Source organism: Oreochromis aureus, linkage group 13, assembly GCF_013358895.1.
Source record: "Oreochromis aureus strain Israel breed Guangdong linkage group 13, ZZ_aureus, whole genome shotgun sequence".
Classification (NCBI taxonomy): Eukaryota; Metazoa; Chordata; class Actinopteri; order Cichliformes; family Cichlidae; genus Oreochromis; species Oreochromis aureus.
This window is the reverse complement of record NC_052954.1, coordinates 12,917,927-12,943,508: the sequence shown is the minus strand read 5'-3', so window position 1 is coordinate 12,943,508 and position 25,582 is coordinate 12,917,927. Positions and strand designations below refer to the sequence as shown.

Genomic DNA, 25,582 nt, shown 5'->3' with positions numbered 1-25,582 from the left:
AGACGTATAATTGAAGAGAATGTACGGAAATCATTGTTACCACCTCCACCAACGCTCAACGTCCCTGTTGCTCATTATTTTTATATTTGTAAAGTTTTAAATACAGTCACAGTTTGTTTTTGTTTTTTTCCTGGAGACCACGGGTAAATCCAGGTGTAACCTCTAATACTTCACCAAAACAGTGAAACCCTAAACCCTGTCTCAGGAATCTGAACCCTTTATTTTAATGATAAAAAAAAGAAAGAAAGTGAACTTTAAAACGTGCTGTACCCGAACCTGAATTAACCAGGTGAAAATAAATGAGAACACGCGAGTACAGTGTGTGTGTGTGTGTGTGTGTGTGTGTGTGTGTTTGTTTGTGTGTGTTTGTGTGTGTGTGAAGCAGTAATAAATGACACCAAGATAACAATTAAATGTTTTTTACTTTGGAGAACCATGGAGAGTATTAATTGCAAATTAATGCGCATCATATACGTGGGAAAGACATCCGACAATAAACCACTTCTTTATTGCACAGCAGAAGAAAAGGAGAAGTTGTGAGGGATACACTTTTGCTAATCATTGTTATACAAGCCAGCAAACACCAAGAGCGACTTTCATTGTTCTTTTTGTTAAATCTTTTGGCTCCTGTGATGTTTGATTGTAAGCACTCATTGCCTGGGGAATCATTTTATTGGGTCACCTTATTGAATTTGGTGACCCTGCTTTGGCTTATAAAGCTGCCAAATAAAATAAGTTTCTTCCACCTCATTACTCCTCTTATAACATAATTAACCTCACTCAGCTGTCCTCACCAGCAGATGACATAACTGTCTCATATTTACTCAGATATGAACATTAATTGGTTCCTCAAGTCTTGCCTACCTCATGTCTAGGTTACACAGACCAGCTAGCTTTATTTGGTCCCCTCAGTTTTTAATGAAGTACTAAACTGTCCCAATTTTTAGAAGCATATTAGCTTTAGTTTGAAATGTTTGTACTTAATGATATTATAACGTTAGTTGTTTTGTATTATTCAGAGCTGATTTAGCCAGATAAATGCAAAGGGTTGTGTCAGGAACCCAGGAAGAAAGTCTTTATGCAGATCAGGGTAATTCCATAACAAAGTGGCCAAAGCTCGGATTGAGGTTAATGATCCGGTGTGGTGACCCCCTTAAAGAAAGCAGCTTAATGAACAATATGAAGCTACTGAGTACAAATCAGTGCAGCTCGGTTTTATTTCTACTTCTCCTTTAAATGCTTTAATTTAATAAAAGCTTACATCATTATCTCTGTCGTGCAGGTAATGTGATTGATTTGATTGTTTCTTAGCAAAAAGTTATCAATGGTGGGGACTGAGCCTGCTTAGAGAAGATTACTTTTAGAGCTGATCCAGGAAGTTGTGGAAAGGTTCTTTACTATTCTGAAATAGGGGGAAACTGGACATTTCACACCATATTTTCACAAATATATATCAAATTGAAATTGGAAGAAGTTAACTTGAAAATAAAGCTACTTACAGGTGCCTTTTCTGACCCAAAAGCAAGCCCCAAGAAATTAGTGTCTTCTCCAAGAAATCACATACTCATTCAGATCCAGATGTGGATCCTACTGGATCCAGACACTCAGAACATGCATGCAATTATCAACCTTATCTGTGGTACGCAGTCTGGGACTGCTACGTTTGTATTATTTTTGTCAATCAACGTCTACTTCACTTACTCTTTAATTTTTACAGTCCAGGTTTAATGCAATTTTTCCAGGAGATTTTCTGTACACTTAAGAGGCTATACAGTCATAATAGATAACAGACCAGAAATGATCACACTTTTTATAAATGAGAGAAATGTTCCAGGGCATTAAGAGGGCCAAAAAAGAGCTACTAACCCAACAATCTGGCAATCGTCTTTATTCCAACTGTTTTCTAAAAGAATTGGCTCACATTGTGACTTTAACTTATTAATAGAAAAAGGTGTGGTGTAATTTTGTTTTACTTCTACTCTGTCCCTCATTGAAATATTTGAAATTTATTGAATTCAAACCAGGCTTCCCTGTAAGAGGGATCTTCAGTGAAGCCCAGGTTTGCAAAGAGCCTGTAGGACACAGCATTCTCCTCTTCTACGAAGCTGTAAACTGGGTAGCCCAGTGCATGATTCCTCTTGGCCAAGCTGCTGACCAGGATTTTGGCATAGCCTTTCCCTCTGTGCTCTGGCAGCGTGTAAAGCATTCCTATAGCGCATGATGCATAGGTCAGAATCCAGGACACAGGCTTTCTTTCTGCATCCAGCACGCAGCAGGAGGGGAAGTTTGCAATCATGTTGCGGATCATCGCAACGGCCACATCGTCCTTTCCAAACTTCCACGTTTGGTTCACCAAGCCAATGTGCGATTCATCAAGAGAGCTTATTGATATCCCTGAACTGACATGGAACAGAGCAAAGCCTGTATTATTATCAGGACGTTAAAGTTATGATTAATTATGTGTATGTGTAAATAATACCTGTCTACAGACGGAAGCCTGCTCACATCTTCCAGTGTCATCAAGTAACATGTTGCCACTCTTTTACAGGGTACACCCTTTGCTGATGCCACTGCTTTGAATATCTCAGTGTGGGAAACACTGGTTCCTTTAACACAAGTAATCAAAACCTCAAATGTGTGAACCTGTTTTTGTATTGAGAAAATGATTTATTAAAGCAAGATTAAATATTAACTTGCTCCCAACATGGGAAGTGCAAAGTTTAACCATAGATGAGTCACATCTTTTTCTTGTTGTTTTTGCAGAGCCATATCTTTCTATCACTAAATGACATACTATAACACTCACAGCACTTTGAACACAGTACATAAACACTAGGCATTAGGATGACTTTTCATTGGCTGGTGTAATTATTTAATGGAAAAATCACTTGCAGTAATAGACTTCAGTGGTCATATGCAGGGCTGCAGTGTGGGAGCCAGCAAATAAACAGTTTATTGAACTGATTCAGTAACAATGCAAACAATAAAAGAGCTTGTTGCCATTACCAACACAAAAGTACTTGCTCCAGTCAATAACAGATGACTTGCTGAGGATTTCCTCTAGAACAGCAGCATCAGTTGCAAAAAGCACTGTATCTTTGAAGAGGTCACTCTTCTGGAAGAAAAAGAAACACAGGATCTGTATTGGCATTTAAACAATGTATTGTGTGCACGCAAGTCTTTACCCCCCCTGCACAGACAGTACCTGTTCAACGTGTGGTTTGCACACAATGACGCGGAACTGTGGCCACCTGTCCACTAAAACCCGTACAGGGTCGGATCTGACTCTGTTTCTGAGCACCAGGAAACCGTAAACCTTAAATCAATTCAGTAGTTGGTTATTTGCAGTACATTCAGCTCCTTGTAGAAATAACAATATAACAGATTTAACCGTGCATACCTGCTGCGACATAGGTAAATATCTCTTCAGCTCGTTTTCCGCTGTTTTTAACTGATCTTCGGACAATTCAAAAGCCATTTTTCTCCACTCATGAAGAAATGAAGCGTACAGTTCGGTAAATCCCGGAAGTGATCGGAAATCGGGGGTCTCCACGACGACAGAAATGTTAGCTGGGATTGTTTCTAAAGGCTGAGGTCGTGATTCGCACTTTCATGGCTTAAAGTTGAAGAGGAGGCACAAAAAAACCGCCCCCACGAATAGCTCACATAGTAACTGATGTTGATTAACTTTCAGATTTGTGAAGTTTAAAGATATTTTGAATGTACACGACAACTTTATTAGCTAACACGAGTGATTTGTACTATTTGGTGCCATTTAAGTCCCCATGACAGAAACTGTCCATCATTTGTTTTTTCAATTTGACAATAATAATTACAGATTTTTAAAACTTCTTTGTTTTAGCAAATGTAGCCTAAAATGCCATGTCCTCTAGTTTTTTCTTGAGTTACCTATATAAGTTATATATTAAAATAAATAAATGGATAAATAAAATAAATAAATATAATATTCTATACAATTTTTAAATGCTTAAAAGTATTAAACAGCCGTCTTGCTGAATTGCCTGAGCCCCCCTAATTCCTTTAGATTGGGTCCCCTCCTTGGTCATCTAGTCATACAACTTACAGCGAGTTTTTTCGTTTTTTGGAGATAAAAATCATCTACCAGAACAAACCTGTGTGTCATTGTTTCATCAAAACAAAAACTTCATCTTTTACAATATTTCACAAATGCGTTAAAGGAAACATGTCCACTCTGTTACCCATATTTACTGTATAAAAACAGTACAAACTGATATTTTTTTGTAATTTTGAACATTTGGTTGATAGACATGTTACAAATCTTCTTTTTTTATGGTCTTCATGTGCTAGAAAAGAGAAAACATCCAGTGAGCAGCAGCTCTGTTGTTGATGCCCGAGGTTAAAGGGGAATATCCAGACTGCTTTAATTTGATTGGAAGACAACAATGATTCAAATAACTCATTACAGTCACAGTATGCAACATGCAACACGTCAAACCTTGAAGTAGATGGGCAAAAAGACCCCACCGGGTGCCACATCTGACAGCTCAGAACAGGAACTAGGCCTGTGCATCGAGCAGTCTGGAGGTCACTGTGGAAACACCCACAGTGTACTTTTTGACTATGCTGAGGAGTTGAGCTTGTCTGTAGATTCATGTTACAAGAATTCATTTTTAAACATGTTCAATGGATCACAGAAATATTGCAACACTGTCGTTTAACTGTTAATAATTACACGTCAAATGGAACTCCATGAAATTTAGACAGCATGGCCTCTCGAAACTCAAGGAACATCTGGGCTTCAAACACCGTGACTTTCATGTTGTTGTCTGATGTTTGCTACACACAGCTGAACAAAAAACACATAAAATTCAGTGTTGTTGAAAGGTTTTATGAAAACAGGGATGTTTTAAAAAAACTTTTTTTATTCTTTACAACTTTCTACAGGTTGTGCCAGCTCTCCAGTTTGACCAGTTTAAGAAGCGGTTTAGCTTCTTCATCTTTACACACTCTTTCCTCCCTTTACACCTCATTGCAAACAGACATTCAGTTGTGTGTTAGGTGGTCTGTGCTGTATGTGTGATAGTAACTCACTGTTCTCTGAGTGTGCTTTGGCTTCCTTCCATCAAAGGCTGATCATATTTTCAGCAGTGATGTTTAGATGGGATCTAATTTCTCTGCTGAATTCTAAAATATTTGAACAATATTGTAATCAAAACAAAAACATTTAAGCCTGACAACTATCAGTTATTCAGAATTTACCAGATATGTTATGTCAGTTTGGCTTAGATGGATTTAATAGATCTCTGATTATGTCACACACCCCAGCAGGTCACCACAGAAGCTCGACACGCAGGTTTCATGTTAGTACATTAAAAAAACAAAAGAAAAACAACACTTTATTATTATATAAATAAATATAGTGTAGGTTATAGCCATCATTAGGTCATTACTGTAAAAAGATGCATACAAATGGAGGCTGGTCTCCTATACTGAGGAGGTGAGGAGGTCAGACTTCTGCTCAGGGGTCTCGAACTCCAGTCCTTGAGGGCCGGTGTCCTGAAACTTTTCCATGTGTCCCTGTTGCAACACACCTGAATAAAATTTGTAGGTCATTAGCAAGAGTACAGAACTTGACTGAATGCTGAAGTGGCAAACCCTAATCCTACTCAAGTAAATTTAAATAAATGTAAGTGTTTGGGAAAATGTACTTCTAAAAGTACTTTTATTGCACTATGTTCATTCACTCATGAGCTGCTGTAACATGAATCAAATGGCTCAACTGCCACCTCAGCATGCATTCAAGTTCTATAGATTCTCTCTAATGACCTACTAATTGTACTCAGGTGTGTTGCAGCAGGGACGCATGGAAAAGTTTCAGGACCGTGGCCCTCTAGGACTGGAGTTTGAGAACCCTGCTCCTGCTGGTCTCCTCTCTGCACAATCACACAGATTGACCTGCCCAATATAACCTGCAGCTGTCACTGTTGAGGCATTTTGAACAGAGGTTCAATAACGGATGCTTTCCAAAAAATAGAGGCTTTTTAAAAAATAAATGAGGCAGATGAGAATGGCCAGACTTCTTCAAGCTGATAGGAAGGCAACTCAATAACTACTCATTACATCCAAGCATCCTGCACCGTGAACCTTGAAGCAGATGGGCTTGTGCAGCAGAAGACCACACCAGGTGTCACTCCTGTCAGCTGAGAACATTTCTGCTTTCTTCTGGAGACCAAAGGAAAATCCTGGTATAAAATTTAATACTGCTCACGCAATACAATACCTCAAAGAATGTCTGAAACACTTTCGGAGCAATGTGAAACTTTTATTTTGAATTATTAAAACAGAAAATGGGCCGTTAAACAATGGGTGTGCTGACAATTTTACAGTAATTCAAGTAAGAAAGAGAACATATCTCTGTGAGGTATGAATAAATTACAGCAAGATATGAAAAAAAAAGGCTTTTGGAGACACATTTACTATTAATCTCAGTGGTGTTTAAAAAAGGGGATTGCCTCATATGAAGGAACAGGCAGCCACAACAGTGGACGACTTCTTAATTGCACAGCAGAGGAGAAGGGGAAGTTGCTGACACATCTCCGGGAGTGTGTGTGTGAGAAAAGGGACACAAAAGACACATTGAAGGCAACAGTGGCATGACATTCGTGACTGCAGGCTGAATAAGCTGAAATCTATTGTGATTCTTGTTCATACTGAGACATAGCAGGCTTTTAGTGGGGAATCAATTAGCTGTATCAGACTGTTTTGTTAATCCGTACAATAGTGGTCTACAATCAGTTTTTAAAATCGTTTATCTCTTTTATTTAATCTTTTGACTCCTGTGGTGTTTGATTGTAAGCACTCATTACCGGGGGAAACATATTACTGGGTCACTTTATTGACATCGCTTTGGCCCATACAGCTGAATCCTGCCCTCTTTAACTGCCAAATAAAATACGTTTCTTCCACCTCATTAGTCTTCCTATAACACAATTAACCCCACTCACCTGTCCTCACCGAGAGATCACATAACTACCTCATATTACTTATTTATTTTCCCCCTCAGCTGTGGACTCTCCACTCTCTACAGACACCCCAGTCTCTCTGATATAAGTGAGGATGGTGTGAGAATATAAGAAAAAACAAAATCAAATTGATTTATTTAAGTAGCACAACCCAGTATAGTCCTTGTGCCAGTCTCACGTCTGGATAAATGAGTAGGACTGTGTCAGGGACCCAGGAAAAGTTTTGGCCAAGTCTTTATGCGGCTCAGAATAATTCCATACCAGATTGGTCAAAGCCGGGATGGAGGCAAATCATCCGCTTTGGTGATCCCTTAAATAGAGCAGCCAAAAGAAGAATAGGAAGATACTGGCTCAGAGTGTGAATCATTGGAGCTCAGTTTAATTTAGATATAACTTTTAAATTCTCTCCTATAATTTTTTCTTTTTTTTTCTTTTAAAGTTATGGCTGTTGGGAGTTGGCCCAACTTAGAAGTGATCAGAGTTGATCCCTATCCAGGAATTCTCTGAGGGATTTTTTTTTACCATTGTGAAAGGGAACAACACCGGGCATTTCATGCTATATTTCCATAGATCATATTCTGATCTAGATCCTATCAATTTTATAGGGATACTAAATAATAAATGTTAACAATTATGTTTTTATTTGTGTTTCATTCATTTTATTATATTTTTACACATTTATGAACCTGATAAAAATGTATACAAGAAAGAAAAGTTGTTGAGAAGCAATATAATTGACATCACTCTGAAGCACATTTTATGTGACATATGCACAGATATAAGGTACATCTTGCTTTTCAGATTATACCTGTTAATCGCTGGCATATGCAGATAGCTGGTGTCTTGCAAATACAGAAGGTGTACTAAAATATCAGTTTTGTATTTTACTCTTCTGTCAGAAGACACTTGTTTGAGCATTGGTGCATGGGAAACATCAAGTCCTGTTGGATGAAGATAATTCACATTGAATACTTCTTTTGTTGTTCTCCTTGCAAGATGTTAAACCAGTAATTTGTAAAAACAGCAAAACAACATAATAGGTGTAACTATCATTAGGAAAATCATCATATGACCATTAAATAATGCTGATGCACTGCTATCAAAGAATCTGGTGTAACTTACACTTCTTTAGTATTAATGCATCACACTGTACAAAGTGTGTGTTGTGTCTATAAAACTGTGTAAATAGGAACAGCTGTCAAATGTAGTGACGTAAAAGCCATTGTAGCGACTTCCACAGTCGCTAAAGGCCGGGGATGGAGCTTGTCTCTTTGCCTGACGCGCTGTCAACTTATGCAATAATGCGAAAGGTGGAATTGTTTGCTTATTTATTAAAGTGCTTTGAGAGTTAACAGAGTAATGTGATCATCTCACGATTTGTACTCTTACAACGTCACAGGCTCTAATGTAACAAAGCAAAACATGTTGTGCAGCGGTCAACAAAATTACGGCTACCCAGCCCTCCTCTCTGTCAAAATCAAACCCCCGTGAATGACAGACTGACAACGCCCATTTATGTCGCCGCTAGCACCCACGTGACTCCCATAACAACCAAACAAATGAAAACCCAGTGATCATCAAAATTTATATATTTAATTATGGCTCCTACACACCAGCCCCTAATTATTAGGACCCCTTCTAATAATTACCTAGATTTAACCAAGTAGGAGACATAAAACATGCAGAGAAAAGTCAATCATTTACTGTATTTCAATATTACCCACAGGAATCCTATAGCTAATCTTAAAGTCTACATTTAAAGAAAAATGAGAGACATTTTATGTCCAAATACAATCAAAGTCTGATAATTGGATCTAAAAGTCTTTAACTGTGATCTGCCTCCAGCAGTAGACACAGCTTGGTAATAGGTCGATCCAGGCAACTAGTCTGAGTCTTAATCCGAACTTGACGAACAAATCCTCTTCGGTCCGGAAAAGTCTTTATCACACGTCCCATTGGCCAAGAGTTACGAGGTGCTGAACTGTCCATGATGAGAACCAGATCTCCCACGATGAGGTTCCTCTTTACTCCAATCCATCGCTGACGTTCCTGTTGCTGTAGTAGGTATTCCTTCACCCATCTTTTCCAAAACAAGTCAGACATGTATTGGACTTGTTTCCATCTTCTGTGTGTGTACATATCAGTGGAATGGAATACTCCTGGTGGTAATATCGGGAGGTCTTTAACAGAAGAAGATGATTAGGGGTCAAAGCTTCCAGGTCGTTAGGATCCATTGAGGCTTTGGTAATTGGGCGGCTGTTAATGATGGCTTCAACCTCACAAAGTACTGTATGAAGACCTTCATCCAGGTTTTGTACTTTCATTATGGAATTAAGTACTTTGCGAACCAGTCTTATCAGTCGCTCCCAGGTTCCTCCGTGATGTGAACCTCCAGGTGGATTAAAGGTCCATTTAACTCCCTTTTGCAGAAAGAGCGTCATTGATTTTCACCTGGTTCCAATGTTCAATGGCAGTTCTAAGTTCACGTTCAGCACCTACAAAGTTGGTTCCGTTATCAGAACGCAGTTCTCCAACCTGACCTCTTCTTGCACTGAAACGTCTGAACGCATTAATGAAAGAGTCAGTATCCAGTGATGGAGCAACCTCAATGTGAACAGCACGGATAGCAAGGCAGGTAAATATAACACCATATCTCTTCACCACGCTCCTCCTACTTTTCACACTGAAGGGTCCAAAGTAATCCACTCCCACCCGCGTGAATGGAGGTTCATCTGGAATGATTCTTTCATTGGGCAAATCCGCCATCTGTTGATTCACTGGTGGAGCATTAAGGCGTCGACAGATGACACATTTAGATAACACTTTTCTTATTGCTGTACTAGCTCCAATCAACCAGTACTTTTCTCTTAGCTTAGACAACATGTGGTTACGACCACCATGTCCAACTTCCTGATGTATGTGTCTAAGCAAGAGCTCGGAGATGTGTTGATCCTTTGCTAGTATTATGGGATGTTTCACCTCAACTGGCATCGATGATCTACTGAGTCTCCCACCCACTCTGAGAATTCCATCTTGCAGCTGTGGGCAGAGTCTTGAAGAGGACTTGATTTTATAATGGGTTGTCCTTCTCCAGACTCACAAGCTCCAAGGAAAATCTCATCCTCTGACAGAACTTGATGATGGCAACCTCAGCTTTGTCCAGATCTTCCACTGTAAGATTCTTAATCACAGATGTCCTCTTAAAGTTCCTCAGCTTTTCTTCCACAAATGATTTCTGTTGCTCTTTACCGACCTCTGACTGTGGTAAGCTTGAACACAATTCTCTCCTTTTCTTCACAAAGGACAGAAGCAAGTCCTTAAATTTCAGCAGCCATGCCACTGACTTCTTAAGATGTGTCCAGGTAGAAAAACGTTTAAACAAGCGAGTAACAGAATTTTCTCCAGCTTGCTCAACACTCACTGTGGCAACTGTTTTTACCTCAGGATCATCAGATGAAAGCAGACTGATATCATCTGGGTAGACAGGCCATTCACTCCTAGATTGTAGAAGATACTGAGGCCCAGACAACCATTTTGCATTCTTCATAAAAACATCGACTTTCACTCCTCTTGAGGCCATATCTGCTGGATTACTGGCTGTGTCCACATATCTCCCATTGAGGAAGATGAAACTCTTAAGATTTGTGAAACTCTGTTGGACACAAAAACCTTGAATCTTGAAGTCTCACTCCTGATGTACTTAAGAACAGAAGCACTGTCTGTCCAAAACACAGAATCCAGAAGTTCCATCTGCAGCTCTTTCCTCCAGAGTACATCTAATCGACTGGCCATGGTTGCTGCAATGAGCTCCATTCTCGGGATGGTAAAGGATTTAAGAGGAGCAACACGAGCCTTTCCCATAACAAACGCACAGTGTTGTTCTGAACAGATGTTTTCAATCAGCAGATAGGTCACTGTTCCATATCCATCCTCACTGGCATCACAGAAATGGTGCAACTGAGCACTCGTGATTTCTCCAAATCCATCAGGTTTCAGACATCGACTCACTTCAAACTTGCTCAATAGCTGGAGCTGCTGGAGCCATGTTAACCATCTTTTGGAAAACAGTTCTGGTACATTATCGTCCCAGCCGATTCCTTCCTTGCATAGATCTCTTAGGATTTTCTTAGCAGTTAAGACCACAGGACTTAGCATTCCAAGAGGATCATAGATAGAACTGACAATTGAAAGGATTCCTCTTCTGGTGAGTGGTCTGTCCTTAAGCACAATCTTGAACTTAAAGGAGTCTGATTTTATGCACCACTCCACACCCAAAACTCGCTCAATCATTGAGGAATCCAATTCCATATTCAACTCTTTCATGCCTGTTGCTCTGTGACTTTCAGGAATGGCCTCCAGCACTCCAGGCTTGTTGGTAATCCACTTTTGAGCAGAAATCCTCCTTTGGCACATAAAGAAACCAACTCTTGGTACATTAACACTGCTTCCTCATCAGTTCCAACGGACACAAGACAATCGTCCACATAAAAACAGTGCAACAACTTCTTCACAGCTTCCTCACTGTAGAGATGTCCAAAGTCATCCGCACACTTTCTGAGTGCAAAATTGGCGCAACTTGGTGATGAAGTTGCCCGAAGAGATGTACATTCATCCTGTATTCAGATGTTGGTTGTTCCAGATCGCCTTTAGGCCACCAGAGAAATCTCAATAGATCTTTATCTTCAGCTGGAACCATGACTTGATGGAACATGGATTCAATATCTCCCATAATTACAACTGGCTCTTTCCTGAATCTTGTGATCACTCCTATTAAAGAGCTTGTAAGATCAGGTCCTTGTAAGAGTTGGGAGTTTAAAGATGTTCCATGATAGCTCACTCCACAGTCAAACACAACTCTGAGTTTCTTCTTGGTCGGATGGTAAACACCATGGTGTGGTATATACCACAGCTTGCCATCATTGCGATCGATCTCCTCTTCCGGGACCTTTTCAGCATAACCTTTAGCCAGGAGCTCATTCATGAAGACTTTGTACTCAGTATGAAACACTGTCTCTCTCTCAAATCTCTTTTTAGAAAGCGCAGACGTTGTTGAACAACTTTCTTATTGTTTGGCATACTGATACTGGTATTCGAAAAGGTAATGCTATCTGGATATGACCACCCACATATTTGGCAGAGTTAGTCACTATTTCCAGAAATCTCTGATCCTCTCTTGACAATCCAACCTGTTCATCAACTTTGCTCTCAGGAAAGTCAATTTTGAACTGTTGCTGCCAAAGCTCCTCCAGCGTGACAACAGAAATTCTGTTGACTGTAACTTGTGGATGCTTCTGATCGCCTGTAGCTTCACAGTTTCCTGAAAGTGGCCCATTGATGGTCCAGCCAAGCCTTGTCCTTACGGCATACGGTCCTCCATCAACACTACACACCACTTCCAGAGGTTCCAAGGCTTTGGGAATGTTTGTTCGATCAGAAGTTCGATTCCTGCATTTATTTGAGGCAAGTTTATGTGTTTTAAATGTGGCCATCCTTCAATATCTCCTGGTGTTGTAATATTTCCTTTATGTACAGGCATGGACTCCTGTGTGTACACTTTTGGCAGCTCAGAAATTCGTCCCCACAAAGAGCGGCAACCTCCAGTCCTGATAAAGTGTTGCTGCTCACAACTCTTTCTTGGCCCATGGTTCTCAGGAGGATGTTTCCTTTCCTTCCCTCAAGGTGTAGTCTGCGCATTAGACTCTCAGTGCAGAAAACTGCAGTGCTCCCTTGGTCCAAAAAGCATATGTTGCAATAATGTTGCTTCCTTCTTTGACTTTACTTGGACAGGTACAATGGGCAGTTTGCAGTCCTGGTCTCCAGCCCCTGTAAGACCACTCGACACCAATGTGTTCACATGCGGCTGCATGTTCCTGTCGGTCTTTTCAGAGGGTGTACTTTCTTTGTGCAGGATGGTGGGATGTTTCCGGCTACATTTGGAACAGGAAATCCTCTTACGGCAATCTTTACTGATGTGTCCTATACACAAGCAGCCAAAACAGATGCCATTTTCCTTTAAGAAGGTTATCTTCTTCTCATGAGCCATTTTTCCCAACTGTGCACATACGTCCAACATGTGTCTTCCTCCACAACAAATACAGACGTTCCTTCCAACCTGATTATTCTTCATTTCCGTTTCCACAAGCTTAGGTGTACTCTCCACAACTTGCATGGTGGTGGCAAAGCTTGTTCCTCTATTTCCAGGTCTGCCTTGATACTTGGGTTTACTCATTCCTTTACTTGGTAAAGAAAGCGGAGAATCTTGAATATTACCGAATACAGGATCAGTTAATATTCTTATTTGCTTCTCCAAAAAATCTGCAATATCCATAAATTTGGCTCTTCTTTTATGCCTTTCTTGCAGGTCACAAACATGGCTTCTCCATCTGTCCCTAAATTTATACGGCAATTTTTTAATAACGTTCACCATATTAGAAGGCATGTCCAAATCACTCAGATGCTGCACCTCCTCCATTGCATTACAGCATCCCCTGAGGAACAAACTGTAGTTCTGAAGAGCTTTTACTTCCTCTGTTTTAATCGATGGCCATGAAAGTGCCTTGTCCAGATATGCAGCTGCGACCTTCTGTTCATCACCGTAGTGCTCCTTCAACAGTGATTTTGCCTTCCAATAACCACGATCTGAGTTCATTTGTTGACTAAAGATGTAGCGACTTCCACAGTCGCTAAAGGCCGGGGATGGAGCTTGTCTCTTTGCCTGACGCGCTGTCAACTTATGCAATAATGCGAAAGGTGGAATTGTTTGCTTATTTATTAAAGTGCTTTGAGAGTTAACAGAGTAATGTGATCATCTCACGATTTGTACTCTTACAACGTCACAGGCTCTAATGTAACAAAGCAAAACATGTTGTGCAGCGGTCAACAAAATTACGGCTACCCAGCCCTCCTCTCTGTCAAAATCAAACCCCCGTGAATGACAGACTGACAACGCCCATTTATGTCGCCGCTAGCACCCACGTGACTCCCATAACAACCAAACAAATGAAAACCCAGTGATCATCAAAATTCTATATATTTAATTATGGCTCCTACAGCCATCATATTTTTTACTGCTTATTTTCTGCAGTGATCTGAGCTCACCTCCTATCGAGAAATAAGTGCTCCAATCAACAGCATTCTCCTCTGTCAGCATTTCCCTCAAACTCTGTTCATCCATGCTGTAGTATGTTACTTTTTTCATGAAATTCAAGGCACGCCTTTTCTGTGAAATAAATAAAAGCTGTCACAATCATGCGACATGGAAAGATTTCAGTCTTGAAAAGCTGTCCACAGTTTTCCGACGGGATTTAAACACACCTCGGGGTCCGGTCTGCAGATGATAACTTTAAAATCAGGCCACGTATCGACCACAACTTCCAGTGTAGTCGGTTTGTTCCTGTTGATACCGAACAGGAAACCGTACACCTGAAAGCATGAAACACCTTTAAGCGCTGCTGAGGCTTTAAAGCACAAAGACACTGTTTATGTCGCAGATACCTTATAACTCTTCGGTAAGTGTTTGAGCAGAACTCCTTCAGCGATCTGCAGCTCGTCTCTGTTCAGGACCTTCATGTTTGGATAGTTGGACAGTTTTCTCACTAATGCACTTTAACCTTTTCAGGTTAAACTGCGATGGCAATGATGGCAATCGATGAAATGTACATAGTTATTTACAGCACATGAAACTCCCTGTGGACTCTGCTGTGACCGAGATAAATATCTCTTCTGCTTGTTTTCAGCTGTTTTAAATATGATCTTTCGTTCCAAAGACATTTGTGCGTCTTTGTAAATCAAAGACGGAGCGTATGAAACTCTGGAAATTGCGGAAGTGATGTGAAGTGGACGTAAACGCTAACTGGACTTTTCCTCCAGGCTGAGGTTGTCGTGATTCGCACTTTCGAGACGTAAAATTGAAGAGAATGTACGGAAATCATTGTTACCACCTCCACCAACGCTCAACGTCCCTGTTGCTCATTATTTTTATATTTGTTAAGTTTTAAATACAGTCACAGTTTGTTTTGTGTTAAGCAGTAATAAATGACACCAAGATATCAATTAAATGTCTTTTACTTTGGAGAACCATGCGCCTCACGTACGTGGAAAAGACATCCGACAATAGACCACTTCTTTATTGCACAGCAGAAGAAAAGGAGAAGTTGTGAGGGATACACTTTTGCTAATCATTGTTATACAAGCCAACAAACACCAAGAGCGACTTTCATTGTTCTTTTTGTTAAATCTTTTGGCTCCTGTGATGTTTGATTGTAAGCACTCATTGCCTGGGGAATCATTTTATTGGGTCACCTTATTGAATTTGGTGACCCTGCTTTGGCTTATAAAGCTGCCAAATAAAATAAGTTTCTTCCACCTCATTACTCCTCTTATAACATAATTAACCCCACTCAGCTGTCCTCATCAGCAGATGACATAACTGTCTCATATTTACTCAGATATGAACATTAATTGGTTCCTCAAGTCTTGCCTACCTCATGTCTAGGTTACACAGACCAGCTAGCTTTATTTGGTCCCCTCAGTTTTTAATGAAGTACTAAACTGTCCCCATTTTTACAAGCATATTAGCTTCATTTTGAAATGTTTGTACTTAATTATAACGTTAGTTGTTTTCTATTATTCACAGCTGATTTAGCCAGATAAATGCAAAGGGTTGTGTCAGGAACCCAGGAAGAAAGTCTTTATGCAGATCAGGATAATTCCATAACAAAGTGGCCAAAGCTCGGATTGAGGTTAATGATCCGGTGTGGTGACCCCCTTAAAGAAAGCAGCTTAATGAACAATATGAAGCTACTGAGTACAAATCAGTGCAGCTCGGTTTTATTTAAACTTTTCCTTGAACTGCTTTAATGTTGTCAAAAGTTTACATCATTATCTCTGTCGTGCAGGTAATGTGATTGATTTGATTGTTTCTTAGCAAAAAGTTATCAATGGTGGGGACTGAGCCTGCTTAGAGAAGATTACTTTTAGAGTTGATCCAGAAAGTTGTGGAAAGGTTCTTTACTATTCTGAAATAGGGGGAAACTGGACATTTCACACCATATTTTGACAAATATATCAAAATGAAATTGGGAGAAGTTAGCTTGACCGAAAAGCAAGCCCCAAGGAAACAGTGTCTTCTCCAAGAAATCACATACTCATTCATATCCAGATGTGGATCCTACTGGATCCAGACACTCAGAACACGCATGAATTATCAGCCTTATCTGTGGTACGCAGTCTCGGACTGCTACGTTTGTATTATTTTTGTCAATCAACGTCTACTTCACTTACTCTTTAATTTTTACTGGAAGTGATCACACTTTTTATAAATAAGAGACAAAAAAAGAATAAAAACGCTAATAATGTACTTTTTATTTGGGTTGCATTCATCTGAATTCTATTTTTATAAATGTAGAAAACGCGACCTGATAAAAATGTTGGACGTACATTTAAAAGCTCTTGAATCTAATCTGAAAAATTGAACTCAAACCATGCAGCCCTGTAAGAAGGATCCTCAATGAAGCCTATGTTTCTAAAGAGTTTGTAGGACAGCACATTGTCTTCTTCTATGTAGCAGTACACTGGGTAACCCTCAGCATGGAGTTTCTTGGCCAAAATGCTAATCAGGATTTTGGCTAGGCCTTTCCCTCTGTGCTCTGGCAGCGTATACAAGATTCCCAGAGCACAGTAATCATACACGAGTATCCAGGACACGGGCTGACCCTGGCCATCTGTGATGCAGCATGATGGGAAGTTACTGATGAGGTTTTCAATGGTCCTGTAACCCTTCTCATCTCCTCCAAACTTCCAGGTTTTATTCACCAAGTCAACGTGGGAAATGTTAAGAGATGAAATCCTCGACTCAAGCTCACTGTAGAAAGAAAAAGAAAAGTTCTTGAGAAGCAATATAATTTACATTGCTCTGAAGCATATTTACAGTCATAGTGAAAAAAAAATGTACAGTCTTCTTAAATTCTAATATTTTATATATAACTACATAATAAACATCATTTGGTCCTGATTAGAGCTTAAAATAAGGTAAATATAACCTCAGATGATCAACAAAACATAAGATAATACACTGTGCCATTGTTTATTGAACAAATACCGAGCCAAAATGCAGAAGCAGTATGTGAAAAACTAAGTTACTCTTACTATTGAACCTGATATCATGGCAAAACATGTAATAGACATGCCGGTCCACCGTGTCCATTTCTCGCTTTGCTTCTCCAAGCCATGAAATGTACATGCATGCAGAAGTTACAGTAAGTTGCAGTAATCTGCAGTAAGTGTTTAAAAAGACAGTACTAACACATTTACATCATGTAAATACATACTGGCCGACTACCTTAATAGTTTCTGACGATTAATGACCCTCTAATGTACTTAATATGTTTCAAATTTTGGAGGGGCAAAGTGTGAAATGGGCACGGTGGACTGGAGTGTTTTTGCCTTGATACTGGGTTTTACTATTTCCACTGAAGGAGGAAATCAAGCAGCAGTCGGGTGTTGATAATCAAAGCATTAGAAGAAAGTATGTAAACCTGTATAAAAGCAGAAGTTTGAGCAGTTTGCTGGTAAGTTGTGTGCTAACACGACGCCAAGGAGGAATAATATTAAAGAGGCAATTATTAAAACCCATTAGTCTGGGAAGGGTTATGAGGTCATTTCCAAAGAATCTGAAGTCTATCATTCTGCAGTGAGAAACATTATTCACATGTCCCAAGGTTAGAACATGTAATGCTACATCAGATTAGAAAAGGACTGAACAAGTATGTCATGGTGGAGCTGTCGTTCACACACCTGTCTGTGATGAGCCAGTCAGGCGATGAATGACGAGTGGTTACACAGTTCTTCACCAGTTCTCCACCTCACACCCTGCCTGTCCACTCTTCCCCTGTTCTTCCAGAAACCCACCTGCCGTAACCCACCTGAGCTCTCACTCACTTCTGTAGAAAATAAGGCAATCCTGAAAATCCAAAACAGCTAGTGCTCTGTGCCTACCACCCTGGAACCAGAGCTCCTCTCTGCTCTCTAGAGCTAAAGCCACAAATACACCCCTTGCTACAGTCACCATATCCTCAACTTCTCTCCACTTAATAATGCCTTTACACTTGCCAACAGTTGCTTAAATCTACTAAGTCCAGTTTAAATTTAAAAAAGGTTGTCAGGAAAAAGCCTCTTCTCTGTAAAAAGGACACAGCAGCATGGTTTGCAAAGTTACACAAAACGTCTGGAACAACACAGATTGGACAAACGAGAATAAATGGAGAAACCAAAGACGTCATACCCACTGTCAAGCACAGTGGTAGAGGGGTGATGTTTTAGGCTTGTATTACAGCCACAGGACCGGGGCACCTTGCAGTCTTTGAGACGACCACTCTATATTCCTCTGTACATTAAAGTATTGTAGCGTCACATGTGAGGCCATCTGGCTGACAGCTAAAGACGGGCCCGAAATGGGTCATCCAACATGATAATGATCCCAAGCACAGCAATAAATCTACGACAGAATGACTGAAAAGAAAAGATGGAACAAAGTCCAGACCTCAACCTGACTGAAATGCTGTGGCAGAACCTTATTACACAGCTTCTGGTTTATGGCTTAGTTTTTGTTAGGTAATGACAGTGTAATATGTTGTGTTGTTACTCAACTGAGGTTATAGGTACCTAATTTTAAGACTCGCTAAAGACAGCCATTAAAAAAAAATGCCGATATGTATAACCTTACCACTGACACAGGATGTACTATCTTTTTTAATGTGTTTTTAAAATCATGACTTATACACAGATATAACTTAAAGTGCACCTTAATTATCAGATTATACCTGTCATACACTGGCATGTGGAGATGGTTGGTGTCTGGCAAATACAGAAGATGCACCGAAGTATAGACTTTGTGGTTCACTCTTCTGTCAGAAGACACTTGTTTAAGCATTGGTGCATGGGAAACATCAAGCCCTGTCGAATGGAAAGTATTCACATTAATTTCTTTCTCTTCTTTTTCCTCGCAAGAGGTTATCCAAGCAGTTTTTATTTAATGCAGGAAAAATGTCCATATGATTATTAAACTTTTTATTAGAATATTGTACAAAGTGTGTCCTGTGTCTATAAAACTCTGTGTAAATAGTAACAGCTGTCAAATATAGTGACGTAAAAGCCATCATATTTATTCGTGCTTATTTTCTGCAGTGATCTGAGCTCACCTCCTATCATGAAATAAGTGCTCCAATCAACAGCATTCTCGTCTGTCAGCATTTCCCTCAAACTCTGTTCATCCATGCTGTAGTATGCCATCTTTTTCTTGAAATTCAGGGCGCGCTTGTTCTGTGAAATACATAAAAGCTGTCACAGTCATGTGACAAACAAAAGATTTCCGTCGAGAAAAGCTGTCCACAGTTTTCCGACGGGATTTAAACACACCTCGGGGTCCGGTCTGCAGATGATAACTTTAAAATCAGGCCACGTATCGACCACAACTTCCAGTGTAGTCGGTTTGTTCCTGTTGATACCGAACAGGAAACCGTACACCTGAAAGCATGAAACACCTTTAAGCGCTGCTGAGGCTGTAAAGCACAAAGACACTGTTTATGTCGCAGATACCTTATAACTCTTCGGTAAGTGTTTGAGCAGAACTCCTTCAGCGATCTGCAGCTCGTCTCTGTTCAGGACCTTCATGTTTGGATACCGGAGTTTTCTTACTAATGCACTTTAAACAACCTGCTGTTTTAAAACATCCCAATCCACTAAAATGGACAAACCTTTATAAATTATTAACAATTTAGGGAATGCTCGTAGGGTTACGATAGGACCGCATTGCTCCGGTTGTATTCCGAATGAACTTGAAATACACGTAGCAGGCCACTTCCTGTCATAAAAAATAAACTTCGTTAATTCACCGCCAAAGGTTTTAATAATAAAAAAAAAAAAAAAAAAAAGCGTGTTAGTTTTCTATTGCGTAAGAAAAGATATAATGAAATCTGTTAGTGCGTTCATGGAGTGTTCAGGAAAAATATGAAATCTAAAATATATTTTTCCATCTCAACAACCTAAAAGTGGGACAAAGACTGTGCTTGTGTGGGACAATGTGGGTGACATAGATGAGTGCTGAGAGGTGGTGTGAATTTTGACAGGTGTTTGGAGTTTAGCACTCGAAGTACAAGTGCACATCTCAGCTCTCCCTCTGTAGTTGAATGAGCCTAAAGTGAGCTTTCTTTTCTACACCGAGTTCAACCACTTACAAGCAGTTTTTATTTGTAGTCGTTCCATCATATTCTGCACAGCTTGTCTTATTGGTCACTTTTAAGGGTTCAATTTTGACCTGCACTTGACCTGTGATCTGAACCCTCAGATTAAAGAGACTTTCAACAAGCTTCTGCGTTGACTTTAACTGAGGTTAATCAAAATGTAGGATAGTGTCTCAGAATGCAGGGCAGGTGGGAAAAGGGTTAAACATGCAGTGTAGTCGCACATAAAGTGGGAACCCTGGTCAAACTAAGTCCAATATGTTTTATAGTGTTAGACAAAAACTCCCCTCTTTTCCAAAGTGATTAAAAGTGTAACTGCTCTATACACCAATGTTTGGGTATACTGGGAGCAGTGGGAGAGTGGTTAAACAAAGCTCCTTTATAGATGTTGAAAATGAATGTGAATGGCATTTTCTGTTGTCGGTCATGTCTGTCCCAGGTTTGTTTCCATTCTCCTTCCTCTTAGTCAATGGGTAGGTATCCAGAAAATTCACCACCATCAACCATAACAAAGAAGCTCTATTGAGCTAAAACGTCATTCTTGTGTGCATTTACCACACAGACACATTAAAGTTTGTGTGTGAGTTTGACTTTATTTCAAAACTGAATTATCTGAAAAAAAAAAAAGCAGCTCATGATCAATTTGGCTACACAACAGTTTGTTATTTGCTTGGTTTAATGATGAAGCAAAGTTGCTGCTTTAAAAATCAGGGAGACCTAGTTTGTAACACTGGATAGTTAATTTTGGAAATTGAAAACAAATTTAACTAGTTAGCAGTGCAGTAGCAAAGGGAGCAAATACTAATATTAATATATTTTTTCCACCTACAGGAAAGTGCATTGCAGTCTAAGAGAAGGTTATTCTGACACAAAGGTAACATTTCCCAAGCGCTCTCGTTCTAGTGTCCCACGTAGATCTCAGTGTTTGCATTCATTCTTCAGCAACTGAATGGAATTAAGCCATGGGCGGCTCCACACTTCGAATGTGCACTGGTAGGGCTGAAAAGATAAACAGACAATACATTTAACATTAGGATCTTTCAGGTGGTGTTATTTACACATATAAATGTTGTAGGTTTTTTAATCCAATAGCATAATGTCTACTGAGAACATGATTATTTAACGATCAGATTAATATGCATTACACACTCGAAGGGATTCACAGCAACATCGCGACCAGAGGGCAGCAGAACAGTTCTATAAAACTATGTCAACTATGCAAAAAAAACGGTGATTTATTATTATGAATTTAAAAAAAAACATAGAAACATCATAAATCAATTTGTTTCAGACGATCACTTTTCGACAGGACACCGGCCGTCAGCTGCAAAAAGATCTGCGTTGAGAAAATCACTTCCAGTGTGAATGCAGCTTTAGTCACAAGGCTGCTGCGTGATGTTTAAGAACGGATCAAATATCTTGCTTCTTTTGAGAAGATGCCATCAGTACCTGAAACTTTGCCTGGTCTGTGTGGAGTGCACACACTTGATCTACGCCATACTTTCTGCAGGGGGTCTTGACCATCTTCACAGTTATGACGTACTTGATGCCAGCGACCACCTGTAATGGGAAAGAAAATTGAATAAAAGACTTATAGCAAATGAACGCCTCCTCCTCTTCCTCTTTAAACCCCCCCACTGTCCACTGTGAGCCAAGAAGCTCACCAATGACTAGAGAAAACACAAACAACAACACACTGCTATGCTAGACTTGCCTCAGGTTTCAAGAGGAGAGCCAAATAAACTTTTAAAAAACATGACTCATCAACATACTAACCAATCTTTAGCAAAGACGGGCTTTTTGTCCGGTTCCTTTTTTTTCCTCAACCCACACAGCTCTTCTGTTCAGGCGGGCCAATGGCTGCCTCAACACAAGCACACAAAACATTGCCGACCTACTGCTAAAGCTAGGTGCGAGAGGATGAGAGGAGATAAACGTGACTAATTAAGAGGCCAACCATATTTTTGGGAAGTACCAACGCCATTAAGAAGGCATATAGCAAATAAATAGTATGTAACGGCCATCGGCCTCTAGGACTTTAGTAGTTAAAGGGGAAACCTTTAAAGGGTGCTTCATAGGCCTTTTCGTAAGGGCTCACATCACTACGATGTTTACTGGATGGCTTTCCCCTAAAGAACAATTCAGTTATTCACAAATCTGACCGTTACTCACCTGTGACTGAACCTTGATCACTTCTACCACTTGACTGATGTACAAGTCGTTGCTGTCTCGGTTGTATTGGATGATGGCAAAGTTGAGAGCGTTTTGCACATCTTTATCGTTGATATCAGCGTCTTTCAAGCCCCCGACCATGTCCCCAACCATGGCCCCATACCCAACGGCCAAAACGGCCGCAAGAACAGTCAAAGCGACCTTCCACATCTTGTTTCTGTAGCCTAACAAACACATGGGAGACGAAGTGAAACACTCCCCACCGTGCCCTCCCAGTTATATCAACATGGACATCACCGTGCCGGAGGAGTGGCACATCTGGCAGAGATCTCGCAGCCAATCGGCAATCCCCACAGCAGAGAAATGTGACTACTATGGAGTGTTAGGGTTGAAAATGATTAAATAAAGCTGTTTTTATTATTTTTATATACACAACGCAATGTGCTCATAAACAAGTTGGCACTCTGTGTTTTGAGGGTTAAAACGATTTGTCCAGTTGTATGTTTGGGCTGAAATATTGAGAATGAACATAGAGCGCTTGAGGGTCCTTTTTGCTACATGCTTACACGCCACACTAGATAGTGTTTAGAGGGATATTCTCTCGCCAAAGGGAGTTTGAACAGAATGTCCTGAACTAGATATATAGAATCAGTAGTAGGATAATAATAAAATAATCAAGGCTAGGCAGGGAGCTGTTTTGGTGTCTGTCTTTGTCATTCCCCGAAAAAAGAGCAAATAACGGGATCGGGATGAGCGGATGTAAGCAGAAGAAGAAGACAGACATAATAATTATTTGTTATTGTTGGGTTACAAAAACTGTACGACCCGATCAGGGTTTTCCTTCGTGTGAAAACAGATGGCTGTGTTCACATCGAGGTCCTTGTAATGTCAACTGCCGGAACAAGTTAAATATTTTAAACGACACGTATTTCTCCTGTACTTCCGTCTGAAGAAAACTGAACATGACAGGAAAAGAGGAAACTATCGAACATGTTATATGACACTGACAGAAAAATCAGGTGGCGAAAAGACAACTGTCCCAAAACCTCAGTAATATAAAAACAAAACTAGATCTTATTGATTTACAAAAGGTCTCAAGAAGTGAAAGTTATCAGGATTTATTCCAGTTTTTAAAAGAGGGTAAACTGTTTGGGAGGATTTGAGTTTGTTTGTTTTTTTGAGTGACGTCCAGTCCATACTCCATACCAGTTGATGGCGGTAATGCCCCATCTGTTGTTTGCCAACCGCCAATAACATTTAGAAGGAGAATAATAACAAGAAAAGTCTCGCAGCAGAGATCGGTATGATCCAGGCTGTTGCTGTGAACTCGATCAGACTCTTTGCGTCTGCACAACCATCACTCAACTGCCTGCGGTTATCTGCGGAAATCAAACAACTTATTTGATTTGATTTCCGCACATGCGACTTTTGAAGCGCTGTGCTGCGTAAAAATAAAAAAAAATGGGGGAAAAAGCATTCTTGACTTCTGTCCCACTATCCAAGTCTAGTCACCTGTGGACGCCCACTCTTGGAACAGCATGATGCAAAAATTGCAGATTTTGGAGTAGGGACGCACTTAACTCTACACTTTATACGAGTCTGAATTGAACCCTAACCCTCACTAGGCACAAGACACTTTAACATCCCACTCGCACAATGTACATTTTCAGATTTTCAATTTAAAATTTCCAGATTGTTATATACTTACTGTACATAATGTCCTCTTTTGGATATAATTTCCTTACTGTATATAATGTTCTCTTTTTTGCACAGTCGAGGAGCGTTTCAGGACACATTTCACTGCGTGTTGTACTCGTATAACTAGGCATGTGACAAATAAAGAATCTTGAATCTTAAATTTGGGTCCTTTCCTGCTTGCCGCACACAGCCGTTTCATGACAGACACAGGATGTACTATCTTTTTTGGTTTATTTTTAAATCATGACTTATATACAGATATAACTTAAAGCGAATCTTAATTATCAGATTATACCTGTCATACGCTGGCATGTGGAGATGGTTGGTGTCTGGCAAATACACATGCACCGAAGTATAGACTTTGTGGTTCACTCTTCTGTCAGAAGACACTTGGGAAACATCAAGCCCTGTCGAATGGAAAGTATTCACATTAATTTCTTTCTCTTCTTTTTATTAGGTTTATTTAGGTTATCCAAGCAGTTTTTATTTAATGCAGGAAAAATGTCCATATGATTATTGAACTTTTTATTAGAATATTGTAAAAAGTGTGTCCTGTGTCTATAAAACTCTGTGTGAATAGTAACAGCTGTCAAATATAGTGACGTAAAAGCCATCATATTTTTTACTGCTTATTTTCTGCAGTGATCTGAGCTCACCTCCTATCGAGAAATAAGTGCTCCAATCAACAGCATTCTCGTCTGTCAGCATTTCCCTCAAACTCTGTTCATCCATGCTGTAGTATGCCATCTTTTTCATGAAATTCAGGGCACGCTTGTTCTGTGAAATACATAAAAGCTGTCACAATCACGTGACAAACAAAAGATTTCCGTCGAGAAAAGCTATCCACAGTTTTCCGAGGGGATTTAAACACACCTCGGGGTCCGGTCTGCAGATGATAACTTTAAAATCAGGCCACGTATCGACCACAACTTCCAGTGTAGTCGGTTTGTTCCTGTTGATACCGAACAGGAAACCGTACACCTGAAAGCATGAAACACCTTTAAGCGCTGCTGAGGCTGTAAAGCACAAAGACACTGTTTATGTCGCAGATACCTTATAACTCTTCGGTAAGTGTTTGAGCAGAACTCCTTCAGCGATCTGCAGCTCGTCTCTGTTCAGGACCTTCATGTTTGGATAGTTGGACAGTTTTCTCACTAATGTACTTTAACCTTTTCAGGTTAAACTGCGATGGCAATGATGGCAATCAATGAAATGTACATAGTTATTTACAGCACATGAAACTCAGATATGATATGATCAAATATGATCTTTCGTTCCAAAGACATTTGTGCGTCTTTGTAAATCAAAGAGCGTGTGAAACTCTGGAAATTGCGGAAGTGATGTGAAATGGACGCAAACGCTAACTGAACTTTTCCTCCAGGCTGAGGTTGTCGTGATTCGCACTTTCGAGACGTATAATTGAAGAGAATGTACGGAAATCATTGTTACCACCTCCACCAACGCTCAACG

General features: G+C 40.0%; 3 protein-coding genes across 6 annotated transcripts; all 3 read right to left on the bottom strand.

Moving 5' to 3' along the window:
• Positions 1-403: 403 nt before the first annotated feature.
• On the bottom strand, positions 404-14,639 carry LOC120432706 (glycine N-acyltransferase-like protein 3). Of its 3 annotated transcripts, none has more exons than XM_039621857.1 (5): positions 14,499-14,639; positions 14,319-14,426; positions 14,103-14,223; positions 7,813-7,945; positions 404-2,399 (listed from the first exon to the last, which is right to left on the bottom strand). In XM_039621857.1, the coding sequence occupies exons 1-5, from the start codon at positions 14,571-14,573 to the stop codon at positions 1,988-1,990; spliced, it is 849 nt and encodes a 282-aa protein (XP_039477791.1). In that variant the 5' UTR covers positions 14,574-14,639; the 3' UTR covers positions 404-1,987. The 3 variants fall into 3 exon arrangements, with proteins under 3 accessions (XP_039477791.1, XP_039477790.1, XP_039477789.1); XM_039621856.1 differs by lacking the exons at positions 7,813-7,945; positions 14,103-14,223; positions 14,319-14,426; positions 14,499-14,639 and adding exons at positions 2,480-2,606; positions 3,007-3,112; positions 3,206-3,316; positions 3,401-3,671; XM_039621855.1 differs by lacking the exons at positions 7,813-7,945; positions 14,103-14,223; positions 14,319-14,426; positions 14,499-14,639 and adding exons at positions 2,480-2,606; positions 3,007-3,115; positions 3,206-3,316; positions 3,401-3,669.
• A 413-nt stretch (positions 14,640-15,052) lies between these two features.
• Positions 15,053-25,431, bottom strand: LOC116318602 (glycine N-acyltransferase-like protein 3). 2 transcript variants are annotated; one of them, XM_031737670.2, is made up of 5 exons: positions 25,166-25,431; positions 24,986-25,093; positions 24,769-24,889; positions 18,824-18,956; positions 15,053-16,866 (listed from the first exon to the last, which is right to left on the bottom strand). In XM_031737670.2, exons 1-5 carry the CDS (start codon positions 25,238-25,240, stop codon positions 16,461-16,463), a joined length of 843 nt encoding a protein of 280 aa, XP_031593530.2. In that variant the 5' UTR covers positions 25,241-25,431; the 3' UTR covers positions 15,053-16,460. The 2 variants fall into 2 exon arrangements, with proteins under 2 accessions (XP_031593530.2, XP_031593529.2); XM_031737669.2 differs by lacking the exons at positions 24,769-24,889; positions 24,986-25,093; positions 25,166-25,431 and adding exons at positions 19,202-19,322; positions 19,419-19,526; positions 19,599-19,831.
• Positions 20,815-22,673, bottom strand: LOC116318603 (cystatin-like). Its single transcript, XM_031737671.2, has 3 exons — positions 22,415-22,673; positions 21,692-21,802; positions 20,815-21,241 (listed from the first exon to the last, which is right to left on the bottom strand). Exons 1-3 carry the CDS (start codon positions 22,649-22,651, stop codon positions 21,161-21,163), a joined length of 429 nt encoding a protein of 142 aa, XP_031593531.1. The 5' UTR covers positions 22,652-22,673; the 3' UTR covers positions 20,815-21,160.
• Positions 25,432-25,582: the final 151 nt, after the last annotated feature.

Excerpts from the sequence above, each read along its gene's own strand:
- LOC120432706 (XM_039621857.1), bottom strand. The coding sequence starts at position 14,573 with ATGAAGGTCCTGAACAGAGACGAGCTGCAGATCGCTGAAGGAGTTCTG. Across the intron at positions 14,224-14,318 it reads TCTGCAGACCGGACCCCGAG|AAAAGGCGTGCCTTGAATTT; the intron begins GTGTGTTTAAAT and ends TTTATTTCACAG. Across the intron at positions 7,946-14,102 it reads CACTTATTTCTCGATAGGAG|GACTTGATGTTTCCCATGCA; the intron begins GTGAGCTCAGAT and ends TTCATCCAACAG.
- LOC116318603 (XM_031737671.2), bottom strand. The coding sequence starts at position 22,651 with ATGTGTTTGTTAGGCTACAGAAACAAGATGTGGAAGGTCGCTTTGACT. Across the intron at positions 21,803-22,414 it reads TGATCAAGGTTCAGTCACAG|GTGGTCGCTGGCATCAAGTA; the intron begins GTGAGTAACGGT and ends TTCCCATTACAG. Across the intron at positions 21,242-21,691 it reads CAGACCAGGCAAAGTTTCAG|CCCTACCAGTGCACATTCGA; the intron begins GTACTGATGGCA and ends TTATCTTTTCAG.
- LOC116318602 (XM_031737670.2), bottom strand. The coding sequence starts at position 25,240 with ATGAAGGTCCTGAACAGAGACGAGCTGCAGATCGCTGAAGGAGTTCTG. Across the intron at positions 24,890-24,985 it reads TCTGCAGACCGGACCCCGAG|AACAAGCGTGCCCTGAATTT; the intron begins GTGTGTTTAAAT and ends TGTATTTCACAG. Across the intron at positions 18,957-24,768 it reads CACTTATTTCTCGATAGGAG|GGCTTGATGTTTCCCATGCA; the intron begins GTGAGCTCAGAT and ends TCCATTCGACAG.